The sequence below is a fragment of the Panthera uncia genome, chromosome F1 (assembly GCF_023721935.1).
Source record: "Panthera uncia isolate 11264 chromosome F1, Puncia_PCG_1.0, whole genome shotgun sequence".
NCBI lineage: Eukaryota > Metazoa > Chordata > Mammalia > Carnivora > Felidae > Panthera > Panthera uncia.
Window position 1 is genome coordinate 5003780 of NC_064813.1, and position 19887 is coordinate 5023666.

Here is a 19887-nt window from a genome sequence, read left to right on the forward strand (position 1 = left end):
ATTAACCTACGAGTTTCAGCACGATCAGGAGTATTTGTACGGGATGAGGAATAGAATCGTTGTGCATGATCTAGCTGGGTCTCATCCTCATTGTTGGCTGCTGGGACGTCATAACTGGATGACCAGGTCCTGAGTTGGACGGAATTAATTTTGCAGAGGTCTGTGTGTTTGGGGAGGTAGAGCCGACTCAGAAACGCCATTCTGAGGCTTATTTAACTTCTCAGGCTCCGAGCACCGGGCGAACAGCTGCCCCGGGGAGGCTGGCAGCATGGAGTGGAGGCTCCCGCTCCCGAAGCCAGCCCTGCACCCGGGCTTGGGGAAGAGACAATAGAGATGCTCTGTCCTCGCCCTTCCTCAATTTAAAACCTAGGGCGCCAGGCAGGGCTTGGAAAAATTAAACCAAACACTAAGCGGAAGAAAGCCCCCCGCGTCCGATAACTGCCGATTCGTGTGGTACAAACCGACACGGAAATGAGATTGAAGGAGTTTCGAACAAATAGCTGGGGAGACAGATACGAAGGCAGATCTAAGATGGAAGAAAAGGTGGAGGGCTCCATTGAACAGGCCAGGTCGAGGCCTGCGAGCCCGTGCGCGCACACAGCCTCCGGGCCGGGAAGGCCAAGAGCGGGACGAGTACCGCCGGCAGAGGACTAGAAAAGCCAGCGGAGGCTGCAGAGGATCGGTTTAACCGAAAGGCGGTTTCCTCTTCCTCCATTTGCTCGGCCCCAATTGGAAGCGCACTGCGCGGCCTACGCCGCGCTCCCGGCGGGTTCGGCGTGGGGGCGGGGAGGCAGGCACGGGCGGGGCGGGGCGGGGCGCGGGCGCGCTCCGGCTCTCCTCCTGCGCGGCGCTCCCGGCGGCGCAGGGGGCGGGGCGCCTATATTACGTGCGCGGCGCCGCCCCTGCGAGAGGACGTTGCGTGCTCGCTCGCGCCAGGCGAGTCTCCGCGTCTCCCTCGCGAACTCGGTGAAAGGAATTGGCGCCGTTCGACACCAGGCGGGTCCGCTCTGCAGCACGAACCCACCTCCAGCCGCAGCCGCAGCCGCCGCCCGGGCCGAGGAGCAGCCGCAGCAGCCGCCACCAGTGGCCGAGTGAGCGGAGCCGAGTTTGAGCCAGCGCCTAGCGGTGAATCGGGGCCCTCACCATGAGTTCCTCGCCTGTTAATGTAAAAAAGCTGAAGGTCTCGGAGCTGAAAGAGGAGCTCAAGAAGCGGCGCCTTTCCGACAAGGGTCTCAAGGCCGAGCTCATGGAGCGACTCCAGGCCGCGCTGGACGACGAGGAGGCCGGCGGCCGCCCCGCCATGGAGCCCGGGAACGGCAGCCTAGACCTGGGCGGGGATTCCGCCGGGCGCTCGGGAGCAGGCCTCGAGCAGGAGGCCGCGGCCGGCGGCGACGAGGAGGAGGAGGAGGAGGAAGAGGAGGAGGAAGGGATCGCCGCGCTGGATGGCGACCAGATGGAGCTAGGGGAGGAGAACGGGGCCGCGGGGGCGGCCGACTCGGGCCCGATGGAGGAGGAGGAGGCCGCCTCGGAAGACGAGAACGGCGACGATCAGGGCTTCCAGGAAGGGGAAGATGAGCTCGGCGACGAGGAGGAAGGCGCGGGCGACGAGAACGGGCACGGGGAGCAGCAGCCTCAACCGCCGGCGACGCCGCAGCAACAGCCCCCACAGCAGCGCGGGGCCGCCAAGGAGGCCGCGGGGAAGAGCAGCGGCCCCACCTCGCTGTTCGCGGTGACGGTGGCGCCGCCCGGGGCGAGGCAGGGCCAGCAGCAGGCGGGAGGTAAGAAGAAGGCGGAAGGCGGCGGAGGCGGCGGTCGCCCCGGGGCTCCGGCGGCGGGTGAGTGCTGCGTTGTACGTTGCGCGCGGCGGGAGGCCCGCGCGGGGTGGGGACCGTGCCCCAGGCCTGCCGGAGCCCCGCCGGGGGGAGGGAGCCCCGGGCGGGGGCCGCCGCGGGGGTAGCGGGGAGGGGGGGAGGGGGCGCGGGGAATCCCGCCCGGCCGCGAGGTCTCGGGCTCGGGGCGTGCGACGGTGGCGGCGGCGCCTCCATTATGTGGCTGGCGAGCCGGGGGTGGGGGGGGGGGGGGGGAGCAGCCAGCGGCCGCTGGAGGGGGGAGGAGCGGCGGGCGGGAGCCCCGCCGGCCCGCGGTGGCGCCGCCGCGCTGCGTGCGCGCGGTGCGGGCACATGTCTCGGGGGGAGGGGAGAGGCCCGAGGGCCCGGGGCGGGCGCGCTTTGGCGGCGCTGGGCCGCGGTATTGTGCAAGGAGCGCAGGGTCTCGGCGTGACGTCACTTCCGGCGGGAGGGGCCGGGCGGGGAGAGCGGGGCGGAAGATCAGTACAATGCGGCCGCGGGGAACGCGGGCCCGGGTGGGGGAGGGGAGGGCGCGCGGGCCGGGCCGGCCCCTCCCCCCTTCCTGAACTCTCTTTGGGATACACGTGGGCTCGGGGCCTGTGCCGCGCTAGCCTGCAGGAGCTTTCTCGAATCTTCGCGTAGAGTGGCAAAATTAGCGATGGTTTTGGACTGCGTCACTAACTGCAGCCCGGTTCCGAGCTGATTGTTCTTTGGGTTCGCGTTGGATTCGTCGATTGAAAACCCTCCCGGAAAAGAACGGGGAAGTCGAGCTTTTTGCGTCTTTGAACAGGAAGGGGGTTTTTCTTTTCCGCCGTGATGCGGCTTGGCCCCTTACGCGGGGGTGTTGTGTGTTATAGGAGACGGCAAAACAGAGCAGAAAGGCGGAGATAAAAAGAGAGGTGTGAAAAGACCTCGAGAAGATCATGGCCGTGGATATTTTGAGTACATTGAAGAGAACAAGTATAGCAGGTAGAGGATGCCCATCTAGTTCTACTCGTTACCCGTTCGGTCTTGGATAGGACAAGCTGAATCAGGAGACAATTCTGTCTTTCAGAGCCAAATCTCCCCAGCCACCTGTTGAAGAGGAAGATGAGCACTTCGATGACACAGTGGTTTGTCTTGATACTTGTAAGTGAAGCGGTTTCTCCCGTCTACTCCCCTAGTTTCTCAGTGTGGCGGTTTGGGTCCGAGAGAGTGTTAGAAAACAACGCAGTGCACCGAACGTAAACGCATAAAACTTAGCCTAAACCGTTTCTGTTAAAAGGAAGGTGGTGATGGCTTGTATTCAGATTTCGGTAGCTAAATGTTTAGTACAGCATCGGTTGTGTCGTATTGATAATTTTCCAGGCTTCGGCAATTTGGTTATATTTTTTTATATGACTCGAAAGTTTTCATTTGTAGGAATGTAAAATTAATGCCAGTTTTTTAAATTTTAGTTAGTTAATGGAAACTTGTAAGACTATCTGTAACTTGTCCTTGCAGGCTCCTACGATAATTTCCCTTTTTGGGGTAGAATTCTAGCAAGGGAGCTCTTTGGGCTAGTGAAATATGTAATGAATGGCTTTTCCCATTAGCACGCAAGTGTATTCCCTATTCTAAAAGATTGTAATATTACTTTTTCAATAACTGCTCTTTTGTTCTCAATTCCAGTTCAGTAGCTGCTGCTTTAACATAAGTTGATTTCTTCCAAAGACCTGGGGCAGCAGCAGTGGGCTATCACGGGGCTACTAGCTTTCTTCAGCAGCGAATGGTGTCAATGGCAGCGCTGTAAATACTGCTCCTTTACCCAAGTTGGGTTGCAATTGAGTATGAGGAGGATTGCAGACCTCTAGACGGGCCTTGGCTGTCACGTGTGTGACTTTATTTTTTAACAACAACGTTTTGTTGGTTTAACATTTGATCAGAATGCACAATTCTTTCACTTGGATAGAAAGAACAAAAGGTAGAAACAATTGCTTGAAAAGTAAGCGGTAAGGTGTGAACCTGCCCTGTAGATCCAGGCAGTTAAAGTGTAGATTCCCGGGTTTTCCAATACGAATTTAATTTTAATCAGGTTTGTGAGGATGTAAACATTAACCCTGGATTTCTTACTAAATGTCCTTTACAGGTAGTTGAGCTAAGGGAGTCTTTTAAAAGAGAAAACACACACGGAAAAGTAGTTTTCTTTGAAAGTTTTAAATACAGTTTGGTTGCTTAAATACAAACTGGGCGGGCATGGGTAGGATAGTGAAGCAGTGATTCAAGAAGTAACGCTACTATCAGAGTAGGCTTTTAATTCATTACTGAGGAATATCAGCTCCTTAATTTGCTACTTACATTGGGTACAAACACAGTTTGAGCCAAAAATTCTACCAGCGATCAGGAATCTTTTGAGAGCAAAGCTTATTTAAGGAGAATTCCAAACTAGTTTTAATTTCCTCTCATCAATAAAAACTGTTGAAGAAAACAGTTTTTTAACTTCAGCTCTCATGGGGGGAACACCAAGAAGGTGCATACAAAATGAGCCAGTGACCCAAAGGTAGCTAAGTTAAAGACCTTTTGGATTTGAGTAATCCGGGAAGTGGATAATCCCCCATTGTTATTGACTAACCGGCAAGCCTGGGGAAAAGGGACCTTAAAATGCTGTAATATGAACAGTGTTAGACAACCAGGTTTGCACTTTGTAGGGTTGAGGCTGCCTTCACAAGTTTTAGAAAGAATTTAGGATCTAGAGCCCCTGGTGTTTTAAAATTACAAAGGGCAGGATCAACGGCTCATATTCCTGTATTTTAAAATATCATGGCCTACCTTCAGTTTTATTGTGGCACGGGTAAATTCTCCCTGGTTCTGGCATACTTCACTTTGATTTCCTGCTATCCTCTACTGCTTGCCTCTAAATCAAGGTAAAGAGCAGAGCAGGTATGTATCCATGTCCCATTGTCTTGATTATTTTATATACTTAAAATACACGTTAAACCTGGCTGTTTTAGTTTTGGAGGCTGTTTACGCTTTAGTTGGTAATTTGGTGAGTGACTTGGTGTGGGGGTGGGGCTTAAACGGAAGGTCAGAGCAGCAGCATGGTTTGTAGAAGCAGTGTCGGTGAAGCATTAGGAAATACGCAAGAATGTAATCACCAGGTTTTGCCTACGTAGCAGCTGTATTCACGTTGGATGTCAAAAGAAATAATATGGTATTTGATATAATTACAGATAATTGTGATCTACATTTTAAAATATCAAGAGACCGCCTCAGTGCTTCTTCCCTTACTATGGAGAGTTTTGCTTTTCTTTGGGCCGGAGGAAGGGCATCTTATGGTGTGTCCAAAGGCAAAGTCTGTTTTGAGATGAAGGTAAATGCAGTTTTGTGACTTTTTGGTTTTTTGTTTTTTTTTTTAAACAAGTGAATTTCCAGTTCCTGGACGCTATTCAGTGTCAGTGGGGCTTCTTTCTTTGGAAGTTTCTGTGGACTGGAAGAGGGGCTTGGAAGACCTTTGTTTTATAACCATTAACCATTATTTGTTACAATCAGAATTTGTTATTGAGCTAGTCTGTTTTTCTTTAGGGTGCTCCTTTTTTATCAGGCACTTGAAAAGCCCACCAAGAGTTTAAAAATAACTGCTGGGTTTCTCATTTTGTCCCAGAGCAAAGCATGTTGAGCGTATACTTTCATCGGGTTTTGAGTCAGGAATATGTAATTTTTAAACATTATCTGTTCTTTTAAATGTGATCCAACCAAGTACTTAACTTGAACCTTTTCAATTCCAAGTTACAAGTTCTGTCAATTTGTAAAGTTCTTATGGGGGAGGGGGGAGATGACAGGGTAGAATGAGTGTCTTTGTATTAGTAGCCAGAGAAGACTTAGCCCATGGCCCAGATGAAATGAAGCTAGAGTTCAAGGGTTTATCTTCATTGTAATCATTTATGATTTGACTTTCAGGTTACAGAGAAGATCCCAGTAAGGCATTTATATACAAAAGATATTGACATACATGAAGTTCGGATTGGCTGGTCACTAACCACAAGTGGAATGTTGCTTGGTAAAGTTTCCATTAGAGTACTGTCCTCATGAGTGTTCAGGGTCTGATTTCAGTAGTGAGACTAGAAGTATTCTAATTCTGTCTTGTTTGTTCTTAATCTATTAGTATTTTAGAGATGAATGCTATTAGCATGTATAGTAGGATGGTTACTTGTTTTATGACCAGTGGTTAGGAAAAACATTATCCTGTGGTCTGCAGTTTTTCAAATAGTTATATAAGCCTTGTAGCTCTCATTACTTGTCTATGTTTTAGATACAGCATGAGTGGAAGAATGTTAGGTTAGGTACTCATTCATATTGTTGTCCTCTATCCTGAATGTTAAAATATGTGGGTCATGGGACTGTTTTGAACAATCGATTTCACAAAAGTTCTTTATTTTCTTAGGTGAAGAAGAATTCTCTTATGGGTATTCTCTTAAAGGAATAAAAACCTGCAACTGTGAGACTGAAGATTATGGAGAGAAATTTGATGAAAATGATGTGATAACATGTTTTGCTGTAAGTCAACTAAGTATCTGTATATAAGTGAGCAATTACTAGCTGGGGATTTTTTTTTAAAAAGGTTTATCAACATTGGCCTTCATTACTAACCCATTTTGACTAAAAAGTACTTAACGTGAACTGGACCTGAAAAATCTAGTGTATTTTACTGAAGGCAGTATTGTTTCTGCTTCTAGATGTGTGTGTCTCATTGTTTATAACTATTCTAAAGTTCCTAACGTTTAACCTAAATCTGTTTTCCAGAGGGTAAGCTTCACTCAACTTGAATTTTGAGGGTTTTTTAAAGCAAGTTTAAAGGAAGCAGGTTAAAATCTTAATTTTTTTCCCAATTTAACAGAACTTTGAAAGCGATGAAGTAGAACTCTCCTATGCAAAGAACGGGCAAGATCTTGGCATTGCCTTCAAAATCAGTAAGGAAATTCTTGCTGGAAGGCCACTCTTCCCGCATGTTCTCTGCCACAACTGTGCAGTTGAATTTAATTTTGGTCAGAAGGAAAAGCCATATTTTCCAATACCAGAAGATTATACTTTTATCCAGAATGTCCCCTTAGAGGATCGAGTTAGAGGACCAAAGGGGCCTGAAGAGAAGAAAGATTGTGAAGTAAGTGGATTTTTTTAAAAGCATTTGAAGGTTACTTTTGTTTGGCAAGAATGACATTCAGAAGATCTGGATGATTGTTCTGTTTCATTTGCTTTGTGGCACGGCTGTTGGCATCAGCTGTAGCTGTGTTTTTTGATGTAGAATATTAAGTTTTCCAAAAATTCCCTTGTTTTAGGGCAATGAAAATTTACAAATTGAAACTGGGTTTTTGTGCACTTCACAAAATAACTTCAGGAATTTTTAGATGGCTCTACTAAGTGAAACATTTTTTTTCCATGGTAGGTTGTTATGATGATTGGCTTGCCCGGAGCTGGGAAAACCACCTGGGTTACTAAACATGCGGCAGAAAATCCTGGTAAATACAACATTCTCGGAACAAACACCATAATGGATAAAATGATGGTAAGAAAAATATTGAGGGTGTGATCTCAGCACTTTAAAAAGACCAGAAGGCATTAAAACTTTTTTGCCTGTTGTCTTTATCCATTTTGCGTTGGTGTTTTAGAGATAGGAGCTTGGGCAAAGTTCCGTTGGTTACTTAAACTATAGAAGGATGTAAACTACTTCTGTCTGGAAGGTAAAGTGCCTTCCAGGGGCGACGCTTTATTTTTCCTAGGAAACTTTTTGAACTTTCGACATTTAGTAGCTGAACTAGAAGAGCAGAGGATCTTGCTTACGTGATAAAACAACCTTTTTTGTAGCGATGATAAGGAAAGGCAGTATTTAAACTTTGCAATGTCTGGTTTCCATGTAGATCTAAGCTGATATTACAAAAAAATTGAGCTTTATTCACAAGTTCAAAGGAACTGTTGAACTTTTAAAACAGGTGGCAGGTTTTAAGAAACAGATGGCTGATACTGGAAAACTGAACACGCTGTTGCAGAGGGCTCCACAGTGTCTCGGAAAGTTTATTGAGATCGCTGCCCGTAAGAAGCGAAATTTCATTCTGGATCAGGTGAGCTGCAGCCTTGAGGTTATAAACAAAAGGAACTGATGATTGGGTTTGGCGTGGAGCTAACATTTGGGTTTATGAACTTTGTTTTAAAGACCAACGTGTCTGCTGCTGCCCAGAGGAGAAAAATGTGCCTGTTTGCAGGCTTCCAGCGAAAAGCTGTCGTAGTTTGCCCAAAAGATGAAGACTATAAGCAAAGAACACAGAAGAAAGCTGAAGTAGAGGGGAAAGACCTACCAGAACACGCTGTCCTCAAAATGAAAGGTATGAATTTAATTCTATTAACGTTAAATCTGCCGAGATCTGTACCTGCAAACTCGCGTGAATGTTTGCCAGTGATGCCGGTTCCTGAGTTACCTTCGCTCTTTGTTAAGGGAGTGTGTGTGGGGGGTTTATTTCTCTCTTTAGGGAAACGCTTGTACACTGAGCAGATGGCATAGCGTGGTTTGAAAGGATGAAAGCAGGCTTTAGGACTGTGGTCTGGGGCTAATCTGACCCTATTCCTTGTAGGAAACTTCACGCTGCCAGAGGTGGCCGAGTGCTTTGATGAAATCACCTATGTTGAGCTGCAGAAGGAGGAAGCCCAAAAACTTCTGGAGCAGTATAAGGAGGAGAGCAAAAAGGCCCTGCCGCCGGAAAAGAAACAGAACACCGGTTCCAAGAAGAGCAATAAAAATAAGAGTGGCAAGAACCAGTTCAACAGAGGCGGCGGCCACAGAGGACGTGGCGGGTTCAACATGCGCGGCGGGAGTTTCAGAGGAGGAGGCGAGTTTGCTTTTGAGTTTCACTTGGTTGGAGGTTGGAATGAGCGATGACCATCTTCTAAGTTTGGGGGCTGGGTGGTGGTCAACTGAATTTAACGCAGGACAGTTGACCTCCCTGGACTCTGCTGCCCTAGTAACTAGCTTCAAATGCCGTGATGTGATCCTAAGCACGCCTTGTTAGGTGTTAAACATTGTTGTGTCTTTTTCTTTAAACGTTATTTTGAGAGAGCGTGTGTGATCGCGGCAGGGGCAGAGGGGGGGAAAGAGAATCCTAAGGAGGCTCCGCGCTGTCGGCACAGAGCCTGTCGCAGGGCTCGATCCCACAGACCTTGTGGTCCGGGCCTGAGCCAAAATCGAGAGTCGGATGCCTACCCGACCGAGCCAGACAGACGCCCCTGTTGGTTTTAGAAGTTACTTTTCTCTACAGTAGAGGGCCAGTCCGCAAGAGTAGGGTCCTGTGGAAAGGAAGTGCAAGGTTGCTAAAGCCAACGTGTCTTGTCTGCAGCTCCTGGGAATCGCGGTGGTTACAACAGGAGGGGCAACATGCCGCAGCGAGGCGGCGGCGGTGGCGGCAGCGGCGGCATCGGCTACCCGTACCCTCGCGGCCCCGTGTTCCCCAGCCGAGGCGGTTACTCGAATAGAGGGAACTACAGCAGAGGCGGGATGCCCAACAGAGGGAACTACAACCAGGTAACGCGCCCCCGGCCCCGATGATTCGGATAACGGAGTCGGGAAAGTTGTAAAGTCTTGTCACAGCCTCAATTAGGCCATTAGGTCTGAGTGCGGTGGCGCAGGAACACCAGGGATGGTAGAACGAGGGCCGCCTAAGTTTGGTGTTCAGGTGCATGAACCCGCAACACGTCCAAGGATGTCTTAAATGAATAAATTAAACACCGAGAGCAAACAGCACAGGGTGCCCAGGGTTGAGTTGCTAGAGGCGAGGCCTGTCCTGTGCTGCTGGCTCCTGTGTACAGCACAGACCTGTGCTCTGGAGTTTGAGTTTTCAAGGATTTTTTTTTTTTCCTCCCTGCCTCCCCCCCCCCCCCCCCCACCAGAACTTCAGAGGACGAGGAAACAATCGTGGCTACAAAAACCAATCTCAGGGCTACAACCAGTGGCAGCAGGGTGTAAGTAACTTCTTATGTGCTACGTACATTCATTGTGCCTTAAGTTCATCGTAAGAGTCAGTCTTGAAACCCTTGCGCAGGGATTGGAGCGGTTTTATAATCGTTACAGGGCGAGGTTTGAATATAGGTGGAGATGGCTGTAACTTACTGTTTTAATAAAGTAATATTCTTTAATACGTACGGTTCTTTTTATTGTTAGCTTTAATTGTATAAACTAACCAAGTCATGATGTGTTTTCTTTTGTAATGTGTTTATTGATAATAATGGGATATTAATACTAACTAAATCTGGTTTGATAGAAATCAGAGGTATGACAGGTGTAAATTTGTTTCCAGCAATTACTCTGAATTAGATTGTCATTTCCTAAAAGCAGTTTGAGTGGCTTATTGATGTTTTTTCTTTAAAAAAAAAATTTTCTCTTACAGCAATTCTGGGGTCAGAAGCCATGGAGTCAGCATTATCACCAAGGATATTATTGAATACCCAAATAAAACGAACTGATACATATTTCTCCAAAACCTTCACAAGAAGTCGACTGTTTTCTTTAGTAGGCTAACTTTTTAAACATTCCACAAGAGGAAGTGCCTGCGGGTTCCTTTTTTAGAAGCTTTGTGGGTTGATTTTTTTTCTTTTCTTTTTTGTACATTTTTAATTGCAGTTTTAAAGTGAATCGTAAGAGAACCTCAGCATTGTGCACGATAAGAGAATGTGTCAGTATTTCAGGGTTCTACATTTTATCTGTAAAATGTGACTTTTTTTTTTTTTTATCACAACAAAAGTAAAATGTTGCTTTGTACCTGGTGTCTTTTATTAAGAATTTACTCCCCCCATTTCTCACAGAGATAACAGTCGGGAGTCATTGTCACAATATAATAGAAATGTTAGCAACCAGATTCATGGGAGGACCGCGCAGTCCTCATGAATCACCTGAGACTCTGTACTGCTCCTAGAACACTCCATCCTCTCTGTAGTTTGCCGAGCGGCGGAGGGGGAAGCTTCCATCGTAGTTCCTGACCATAACTGGGAAGTCTTTTTCTTTGTTTTTTTTTTTTAAATAACAACGGAATTGGCCTAATGGGGAACGAAGAGAAAACTTGGAACCAAGAGAGAGAAGATGGAGTGTACGTAGAAGGGCTGTTCAAAATGTAAAACTTTGGTTGCATTATTTGTGGAGGCTCAAACTTGTGAAGGTTCAATACCATAATTTTTCCATTTGTTCTGCATTTTGATTCTGAAAAGAAAGCTGGCTTTGCCCATTTCTTATTAAAAAAACTTGTTGTAAATCCAGTTGTCTAATGGGATCTATATGAAGTTAGCTATGTCTGTATGCCCTTCTCCCACAAAATACTGTATCACTAGTGTGCTTGTAGTACTTTACTCCACCATCTTTGTAAGCTAATGAAATTGTGAGTCACCCATTTATATCTTAATTTTTAATCATGTCAGTTCTTGAATGGGTATCTCCTTAGCCTGCTGATTTCTTTTTCTTTCTAAAGAAAGTGGGTGGAGAAATTAATTTAGACGTTTGTTTGCAATAAAAAGAATTCATTTTACTCTCGTTTTGGGATTCTCGCCATCAAGGTTCAAAATCCCTTTATAAAACTCCCAAGAGGAGGAAATTTAAGTGTGTGCTTTCTGGACAGCTTATTCTGTACTCCGTACTTCGAACATTTAGGTTTTAAAAACTTAAATGTATACTGACAATTGAGTTTTAATTACGAAGTAAAGTTGAATCCTTCCTTCCCCTCCCCCCCCAGACGACTTAACATTTAATGAGGGGAAAAGGTGTACTGGCTGGGAGAAGTTAACACTCAGTTTACCATCTTTACGAAATGCTAACGGCTGTCCTCGAGAGAATATCTTAATACGCATATATCTTAATACGCATATATCTGATACGTGAGACTCTGGGAACAGATGCTTTTAGAAGCCATCGTACAAGCCAGTCCTTGATTTCACGACTACACAACACTGCTAACTTAACTGTAGCTATGTGACCGCATTAGATCCCCTAATTGTAATTCTATTGGGTTTGCACAGAACACTTAATCTTCTAAAGGACCCTCACTGATGTGAAGTGAGGAATCAGGAGTCAAACTGTAGAACTAAAACTTGACTTCAGTCTAGCGTTTTGTTGGTGTTTTAGGTTGCTTCTGGTAAGTTGAGGTTTGTCTGTATTTTCTTCTGTTTGCTTAGATTTTTGTTTTAGCCATCTTCAATCAGATTTTTCACTTCTTCATACTCCTAGGAATTCTGCCACAAGCGGAGCGGGAGTGGAGTTTTAGCTGGTGGTGTAGGTTTAAGTTGATACATTTTGGGAGCGGAGGCTAATCCTGGAATTCCGGTGAGAATACTTAACGGGACAAGGTAGCGTCTCAAGGGTTTTTGTTTTTTTAGCAGTTAGCTTTAGTGCTGGCAACCACTGGCATTAACTGTTATATCAGTACACATTGTAATTACGAGGATTGCATAGTAGACCTACCCAGGGCAAAAATTTGTTTTCAGCTTTGTTGCTAATCAGTGTTCTGGGTACGTTTGAAACATCTTGGATCTTACCTTCTAGTTGAAAACTGCTTCCCGAGGAGTTCATACTCTAACGTGAATCGTGGTGGGGGCGTAATGGCCAAATAATACTGTTGGGTAGACTGTTCTCCCTTGGGTAGTCCAGAGAAGTTTGGGAAGACCAGTGGAATAGATAAAAACACTGTCCAGGAATATGTTAAAATTTCCAGCAGCAGTCTCCTCAAGATTAGAACTAAATATGCCTGGAAAGGAATAATCTTCGTGTTTAAGGAACTGGGAAGGAGGAGCGTATCAGATAGCAAGCAAAAGGGAGAAAAAGAAGAAACGCCATTTGGCAGAGTAGGGTCTGTAAACGAGAAACTTGGCTTCCTGCTTGCCCCTCCTGTAGCCCGTCCCTCTGTGGCGAGCAAAACCGAAGAAACAAAAGACCTAGTTGGGAACAAATGTCTCCGCTCCACCGGTGAGATTGCTGTTGGTTTAGTGGTACTTCCCCTAGAAAGTTTTGCAGGTGGTCCTGTCCTCCTGAGTGAGGTGTTGGATCAGATTGGTGAGCTCCAGCGGTGTGAGAAGTGCAGGAATAGGTTAATCAGGAAAGATGGCAAATCACTGTAAGAAATGAAGTAACCGCTCCTGTCCTGTAGAGCATTTGCTTTGCTGCTGGTGGGTTCTGTCTTGTGGCTCCTGTTTGGCCTTTGACGTGGAGGTCTCTGGCTTGGACCTAGGAGGTCAGGACTAACTTGTGGCCCCTTCCTGGCCAGACAGTAAGATGAAATCTTAGAATGCAGCACGAGTGAAGTCCATCTGACCAAAGGAAGCCTCATTAAATCCACAAAACCAGAAGCTCACACTTGGCCAGGGTAGATTCTGTCTGAAAATGACCATGTCCTGAGCACTGACAAGGTATTAAAGCTTCCTAAAGACTACTTGCGTTGACAAAGTACTTAAAATTTTTCCAGGAGAAGTAATACTTAAGTATGTTTTCCACCTTCGGGAGAATTTACATTCATGGAGATGTGTTCTGCATCCAATGCTTGCCTCAGTTGTGGGAATCAATGTGTTTTTCTGTGCGCTTAATATAATTTGGCTGTTTGTCCTTAGGACCATTTTCATAATAGGTCCCGTCGCACAAATAAAAACGAAGTATTCCCATACCTTTTTAAGCTTGGGATAGACTTTGGTCACCTACAAAAAACTGATTATAGGTCTGTAGGAATATATCTGGTACTTTTGAAAAAGCCAAAACCAGAATAAGCTACCAAGGAAGGCATAAACCTGTCTTTCATAGCCCAAGTCTTAGTGTCTGGTAATGTAACCTTAAAAACCGTTTCCACGACTCCCTTTGTACGCGTAAGTATAAAGTGTCTTTTTTAAAAGTGGGTGGATGTAGCAGAGAATAATTGGCCACTCCCACCCCCCCGAATATTCCTTGAACTACTCTGGAAAGAGGAGTACAGCATTCTTTTCTAAAGCCGTGTGTACCTAAGTATTTAAAATGGTTTGAGTCTAAACTTTGTCGTCCTTTGTTTCTGGGGCTCTGAGAAATGGTGTAACGTTTCAGTAATGGTAGAGAGCAAAGATACGTAGCGTTAAGGGCCTTGGCAATAGGTCACGAAGGTTACGCCCGGGGCGTTAAAGGGGACGGTAAATTGGTATTTAGACTAACTGCGTTAGCTGTCTAAATAGTTTTAGTCCCCTTCAACCGGTCTCTTCGAACTCGAATGGTTAATTTCATAAACTTACCTAAAACCATAATGCCCTTCTGCTACGCGGAGCCTTCTGTTTGGATTTAGGTTTGAATTTTCGGCCCTTTTCTTCAAGTCTGCAGTAAAACACTCGGGGGTCGTATGTGTAGCCAGGTTAGTGGTTGAGTTTTTCTTGAGGTTCCTCTGAGGCCCAGTGTATTTTATACCCTGGTGCCAGCACCGCAGGTACGTGATAGACAAATACTAAAAATACTTTATGGTGGCTAGCTTGTGTTGAAGCGAGTGACCTTAGCCTTCCTCCTCTTTTTTACTCACCTTGCTATCTAAGGTAAACCCTTCAGAATTGTGATGGAAGTGACCTAAAGGCGTGCTGATTGACACAGTGTATGTCTCTTGAGTGCGTTGGGGTAGACAAAAAGAAAAACCAGGATCCCCAAGTCCCTTAATATCCCGAAGTTTAAATCCTGTATATGTGACATTGAATAGTTGAAATCACCTACTTAATAGCCAATTGTTGTTTCTGCTAAAAATGTACGCTACTTTATTTGGTGGTTATACTTAGTCGATTTCAACGTGCATGCGGCTGGAGACCCCATACGAGCACTTAAGATCCGTAGGAGAAGGCCAACAGCATGCGCATACATTAAGTGACAGACGTCACATCCTAACCAGTTGACTAAAATTACAGGCGATTGAGTACGTCTGATTAGTTGGTCCAAGGAACTTAATTTAGTCTGTAAGGCTCAGTAGATTGTAAATACTATAGTCCTAATGTCAACCGGAGTTATTTTAAAAATGTTAACAGCTCTGTATTTTGTGAAGTTAGGTTGTGCCGTCCACGTGGAAAGCGGAATAACTACAATTTCTTGGCATTGCGTAGCTCCTGGGGCATTCAGTTGTGATTGTAGAGCAGTTACTTGTAGGGGAACAGATCATCGATAGGCGCTACTTGGTTAGGGAGGTTATTGGGACAAGGACCTTAACTGTGTGTTTCAGTTTGTACTTAACTTTAATTATTGCCTAGGAATATTACAATTTTTTTCTCCCTTTTCGTGCCAGGATTCAACGTATACTTGCATCTTGACAAGGAACAGGGGGGGTTTTGGTTTTAAAGCTGGATGGGTGGGTATGAGAAACTACATTCTATAGTTGAAAGCGAGGTGGTAACGACAGTCTAGGTAAATAGAGAAATGTCTTGGGGCAGATTCGCTTCGTTTTGGCTGCACCGCCAGTGGCGTTGCCGTCCCAGTGGCGGAGCACGTTCTCTGGAGCATGCGCAGCTCCGACTGCATAGGCCAGGGAGCCAACGTGTCTAAATAAACACTGAACTGTTGTTTATGGCATGCTCTTCCCTGCCAGTCCTTTAACAGTCCAGGCGCTCACCGGAAGTAAAATCCGCTTTGTACAGTGAAATTTTCTGCACTTGCCAAGCACCTGAGAAGCATACTCAACACGTTAGGGTCAACGAAAAAAAAATTAAAAGGCCAAGAACAGCGAGATGGCCAGTATGGTTGGCCAACCTGTGACGGAAACGTTGTGAAGTATTAAGGCTTACAGACAGGTGAGGGAAAATTCAGAAGAAGGTACTTCAGAAGAAGGAGCGGGGCTTTTACTAGAATGGCAATTAGCAATTTTTTTAGGTAGCTAGTAATAGAAGGTGTCCTTACATTTCAGTGGTCTAGTTGAAGGGAGTGGGAGCGTCATGGTCAAGTACAACGAAAGGTTCCAGCTTTATGTATCTTTTTTTTTTTTAAGTAATAAAGCAAACAAACAAAAATATATGCTGATTGAAATTTCATCTCCTTTTCCTTAGTCTGTCCATGTGAATGTCCTGTGTGGAAGAGTAAAAGGGCCCAACTAAATGTGTTCCAGTGATTCCAATAGGTATTCCAAATTCATTGCTGCTTGTACATTTCATACTTGTTCTTTGGGCTTCCAGGATCACCTTAATTAGAACTCTCTTATTTAAAAGTAGGGGATTGGGAGACATTGGTAACCCTGATTGGCTAGATTCTATAAACTGGAAAACCAGGTTTTCTCCTCTGTCCTTTGCACCCCCAAGTATGAAGTATCGGTGTGCCCACAAGTGGTGGTCCTTGCATGGGATTAAGACTGCGTATGCAAATAGAGCCGAGCCCTTAAAAGGTTAGATCCTTAGTCTAATGGTTCAAATTCCTTCTGTTGTAACTTTTTGGAAGACACTCTTTAATTCTCCTCACTTGTAGAGATTACGGAAAATGCTTTAATGCAGAAAACTGTCCAGGATACCTGTGTCCATGTTTTCCCCAGATCTTTCTGCATCTGTGCTAAATGCGTACATGCTTACTCTTTATTAGTTTATAAACATTTGGAAAATAGGTTGAGATCCTTTTGGATAATGAGATGGGACTCCATATCAAAATGGAAAAATCAACTAGGAAGTAAATTTAAATTGTGAAGACAGAAGGAATAAAAAGGCTCAGTGTGAGCTCTGCTTGTGCCAGTCCAGAGCATGTAATTTCTCACCGCCCTGAAGTCCTTTAAAGGCTTGATAAGAAGCTTAGAGGGAAATGTATTGGGTAATACAGTATAGCGTTGAGACGTAGCTATCAGGATTTGCTCAATGAGCTAGAGCTCTACGGTGTCACTTAAAATCTGATGGCTTCTGAAAGAGCAGACTGCTTGCTCTGTTTCAGACTAAAGAGTAAAAATCCGATTTTGTTCACTTGAGGAAGAAAACCATTACAAGAAAAAGGTTTGTTTCAGAAATAAGCTTTGAATTCAGATAGCAAAGCATAGCTTTCATTTCATAGGACTTGTCCTCACAGTCCAAAGGGAAGAAACATTTCTGTGGAAACTGCTCCATTAAGAAACCCCGTGTATACAGGTTGTTGACTTTGGTTTCCTAAGGGGAGGTCCTACCATAAGTTTATGGCATATGGAACTTAACGGATGTTATTCCTAGGAAAGTGGAACAGATACCATTTGTTCACAAAAATGAACAACCGAAGGCTTTTTACATTAGTGCCTGCTCGTGTAAATGTAGTCACTGCTGGTTTTGTCAAGATAGAAATACTTGGAAAAAAACCTTTGTTCTAGAAAATGAAGAGTAAGGCAAGCATAGCTGTTGAAGACTCCTACTTGAAGTAGGAGTTACAAGCTTCAACGTTACAAGCTTCAACGTGTAATACCTTGAGGAAGACCTTTGTAATAAGCTTTGTCCCTAAAGCTTCGTATTTTAAGAGAAAAAAGGTGGAGCTTCCTGCATAAAATCGGCCGCGTGAGACGCCAGCATTGGGGTATTGGTATATTCTGTTGTCCTCATTGGATGACCACTGGACCATATTTTAAGATGCTTCCAAAAACTATTATTATAGAGGACCATTAAAAATCAGAAGTTTAGCACTCGCTTTATTTTTTTCTACTCATTAAGACTTTCTGTTTACCCAAACTGTAGTACGTATATTAACATGACTTTCAAAGGGGTGCCTTGACCCCCATCCGCTACAGATTTTTATCTAGGATTCCAACCCCATTTGATCCCTAGCTCTTTGCTGAAAAGTGCATAAACAGGAGTCCTGAATTTATTATATAGACCTCCTCGCATTATATAATCGAAGCAAAGGGAAACCAGCGATGGAGTAGAGGTACGTAGACTAAAAAGATGCTTGCAAATCAAATAATGGTACTAGGAATAGTTAAAATTTTTTGTTGCCAAACTTGGTCATTATAAATCACAAGTCCAAAGAAAAGCTTCTAGTTAATGTTAAATTCCCTGAGGTCCTTTTACTGTGATGGAAAAGCCAAGTAGTCGAGGGAGGGGTGAGGGAAGGGGGAAATGCATAGAGCACCAGACAGATTTAACGAAGCATTATAGATAAGCCACAAAGCGTTTTTAAAACTACTAATGGCCGCAATTCTATTTTAATCAGCTATTTAGCTGGTATCTACTGCTAGATCACCTAGTGTGAAGTTTTGGAATTAATGGAACAGTGAAAGCCGCGATTCACCTGGAGGTTCCCGAGGTCACAGAAGGTAGGTTGCCCTTCCAGCCCCCTGGCGAGGGGGGCGGGGGGGAGCGGGGACCTGGAGCACCGTTTAACGGACACGTGGGGACTGGTGTTACCAGGCACAGGGGTTGGGAACGTAAAGAGAAGAGCTGACCGGAGTTGCCGACGAGGGACTTGGGCTCTGCCTGTGGCCAGAGTGGGAGAGCTTAAGCAGAGGCCTGAGTTCAGGTCTCCGCGGCCAGAGGTGCGCTGGAGACAGGCTTGGCACAGCGCTCACCTGGTGGGAGCCTGAGGTTGGATGGCGGAGCGTGAGCGGACGGGGTTGGAGACTAGCGGTGGGACCTAGAGGTCTGTCGGGAGGCCTCAGGGAAGGTGTCCGGGAGCCACGGGGGAGGGGCCTGGAGTGTGTCCTAGTCCAGCAAGGAGTGTGATCCCTAACCTCCGTAACTGAGGAAGGAAATAGAAGGCATTATCATGTAAACTTACTAAACGATATTTTCAGAGTCAATCCAAGTAAGTATGTCACAACTTTGTTTTTACCCAGGTCTTCAGTTTATGCAGTTACTCTGCTGTGAAAGTGAACTAACCTTGTAACTGGTGAAGGCCTTGGAAATTTTTGCCAGCTGAGAGGTTTCTCTCACTCAGGGTAAGATGTAATCATAGAATGGGAGGGCAAGGTGGGAACTGAGTTAACTTAATCCGATTGCCCGATTTTATACATCGCCTCCGTTTGTAAACCGAAGCTGAGAACAGGAGTGGCCTGTGCACACAGCTTATTAAAGGTCCGGTTGGATCAGTACTCCTCGGTGCCCCCCCCCCCCCCCCCCCCACATACAGTGCTGCCTCTTAAAACGTGAGTGACTGGTCACTTTGAATAACAGACTGGATTCAGCTTTTGAGTTGTGTCTGTAGCGGACAGATGTTCGTAAACTGCATTTTCCAACAACCTTTCCTCATTAGTGTTCAAATACTGCCTTGGGCGGCCCCTAGATGATGAAAATATTCTTAGGAGGTGTGGCATTTGGGAGACCACATAGCCCGTGCGCCCTGCCCCTGGTGAGGACGGCCACGGGAAAGGTGGGCGTAGGAGGGAAGGGTGCTCCCTTGTGTGACCTGAACGGAGCATGCGCTCCCCACTTACCTTTGAAAAGTGGGACACCCCAGAATAAAGTTTCAGCATATCTTGACCTTGTTCTGTTTCTCTGGCTCACCACCATAATCCAGTTCTAGGACCATTAATAACCAGAATCCTGTCCGCTGGTCTGTGTTCAGACTTACCGTTTCTTAACCAGGAAGGGACCCCCTAGCTTGTGTTTTGTCAAATTATTTAAGATTTTCCTGGAATGTCCTGTTGGCTATTTATCGAGCCAAAAAATAAATAATTCCATTGCTTCCATTCCAAAAGGGAGTTTTTTTCCCCTGAATGAATAAATGCTGTAGACTTGGTTGGTTGGGTGCCTTGTTTTTGTTTCTGTTTTGCCTTTTTACATGCCAGCTGGTTGAATTGTAAATGACTTATTCATATTAATGTAATAATATGTGTGTGATCCTGTAGTTTTTTGTTTGTACCAAACAAGTTCTGAAAATGTTTGTGCATGCCCTGCGTATATTTAAATTCCATTTAAAAGAAACTGCATGGGGCGCCTGGGTGGCGCAGTCGGTTAAGCGTCCGACTTCAGCCAGGTCACGATCTCACGGTCCGTGAGTTCGAGCCCCGCGTCAGGCTCTGGGCTGATGGCTCGGAGCCTGGAGCCTGTTTCAGATTCTGTGTCTCCCTCTCTCTCTGCCCCTCCCCCGTTCATGCTCTGTCTCTCTCTGTCTCAAAAATAAATAAAAAACGTTGAAAAAAAAAAATTTTTAAAAGAA

General features: G+C 45.6%; 1 protein-coding gene across 4 annotated transcripts; it reads left to right on the forward strand.

Moving 5' to 3' along the window:
• The first annotated feature begins 905 nt into the window (after window positions 1–905).
• HNRNPU (heterogeneous nuclear ribonucleoprotein U) lies at window positions 906–19609 on the forward strand. Of its 4 annotated transcripts, XR_007458699.1 has the most exons (16): window positions 906–1835; window positions 2705–2816; window positions 2902–2975; window positions 5036–5175; window positions 5763–5862; window positions 6247–6359; window positions 6700–6963; window positions 7246–7365; window positions 7790–7918; window positions 8011–8179; window positions 8426–8680; window positions 9185–9369; window positions 9735–9806; window positions 15846–15916; window positions 17944–18046; window positions 18566–19609. XR_007458699.1 is itself a non-coding variant. In XM_049633806.1 (14 exons), exons 1-14 carry the CDS (start codon window positions 1145–1147, stop codon window positions 10283–10285), a joined length of 2478 nt encoding a protein of 825 aa, XP_049489763.1. In that variant the 5' UTR covers window positions 907–1144; the 3' UTR covers window positions 10286–15784. The 4 variants fall into 4 exon arrangements, 2 of the variants coding, with proteins under 2 accessions (XP_049489763.1, XP_049489764.1); XR_007458698.1 differs by having other exon boundaries at window positions 15846–18046; XM_049633806.1 differs by lacking the exons at window positions 15846–15916; window positions 17944–18046; window positions 18566–19609 and adding an exon at window positions 10232–15784 and having other exon boundaries at window positions 907–1835.
• Window positions 19610–19887: the final 278 nt, after the last annotated feature.

Coding starts and splice junctions, on each gene's coding strand:
- HNRNPU (XM_049633806.1), top strand. CDS start 1,145: ATGAGTTCCTCGCCTGTTAATGTAAAAAAGCTGAAGGTCTCGGAGCTG. Junction 1,836..2,704: donor CCCCGGGGCTCCGGCGGCGG/GTGAGTGCTGCG, acceptor TGTGTGTTATAG/GAGACGGCAAAACAGAGCAG. Junction 6,964..7,245: donor AAGAGAAGAAAGATTGTGAA/GTAAGTGGATTT, acceptor TTTCCATGGTAG/GTTGTTATGATGATTGGCTT.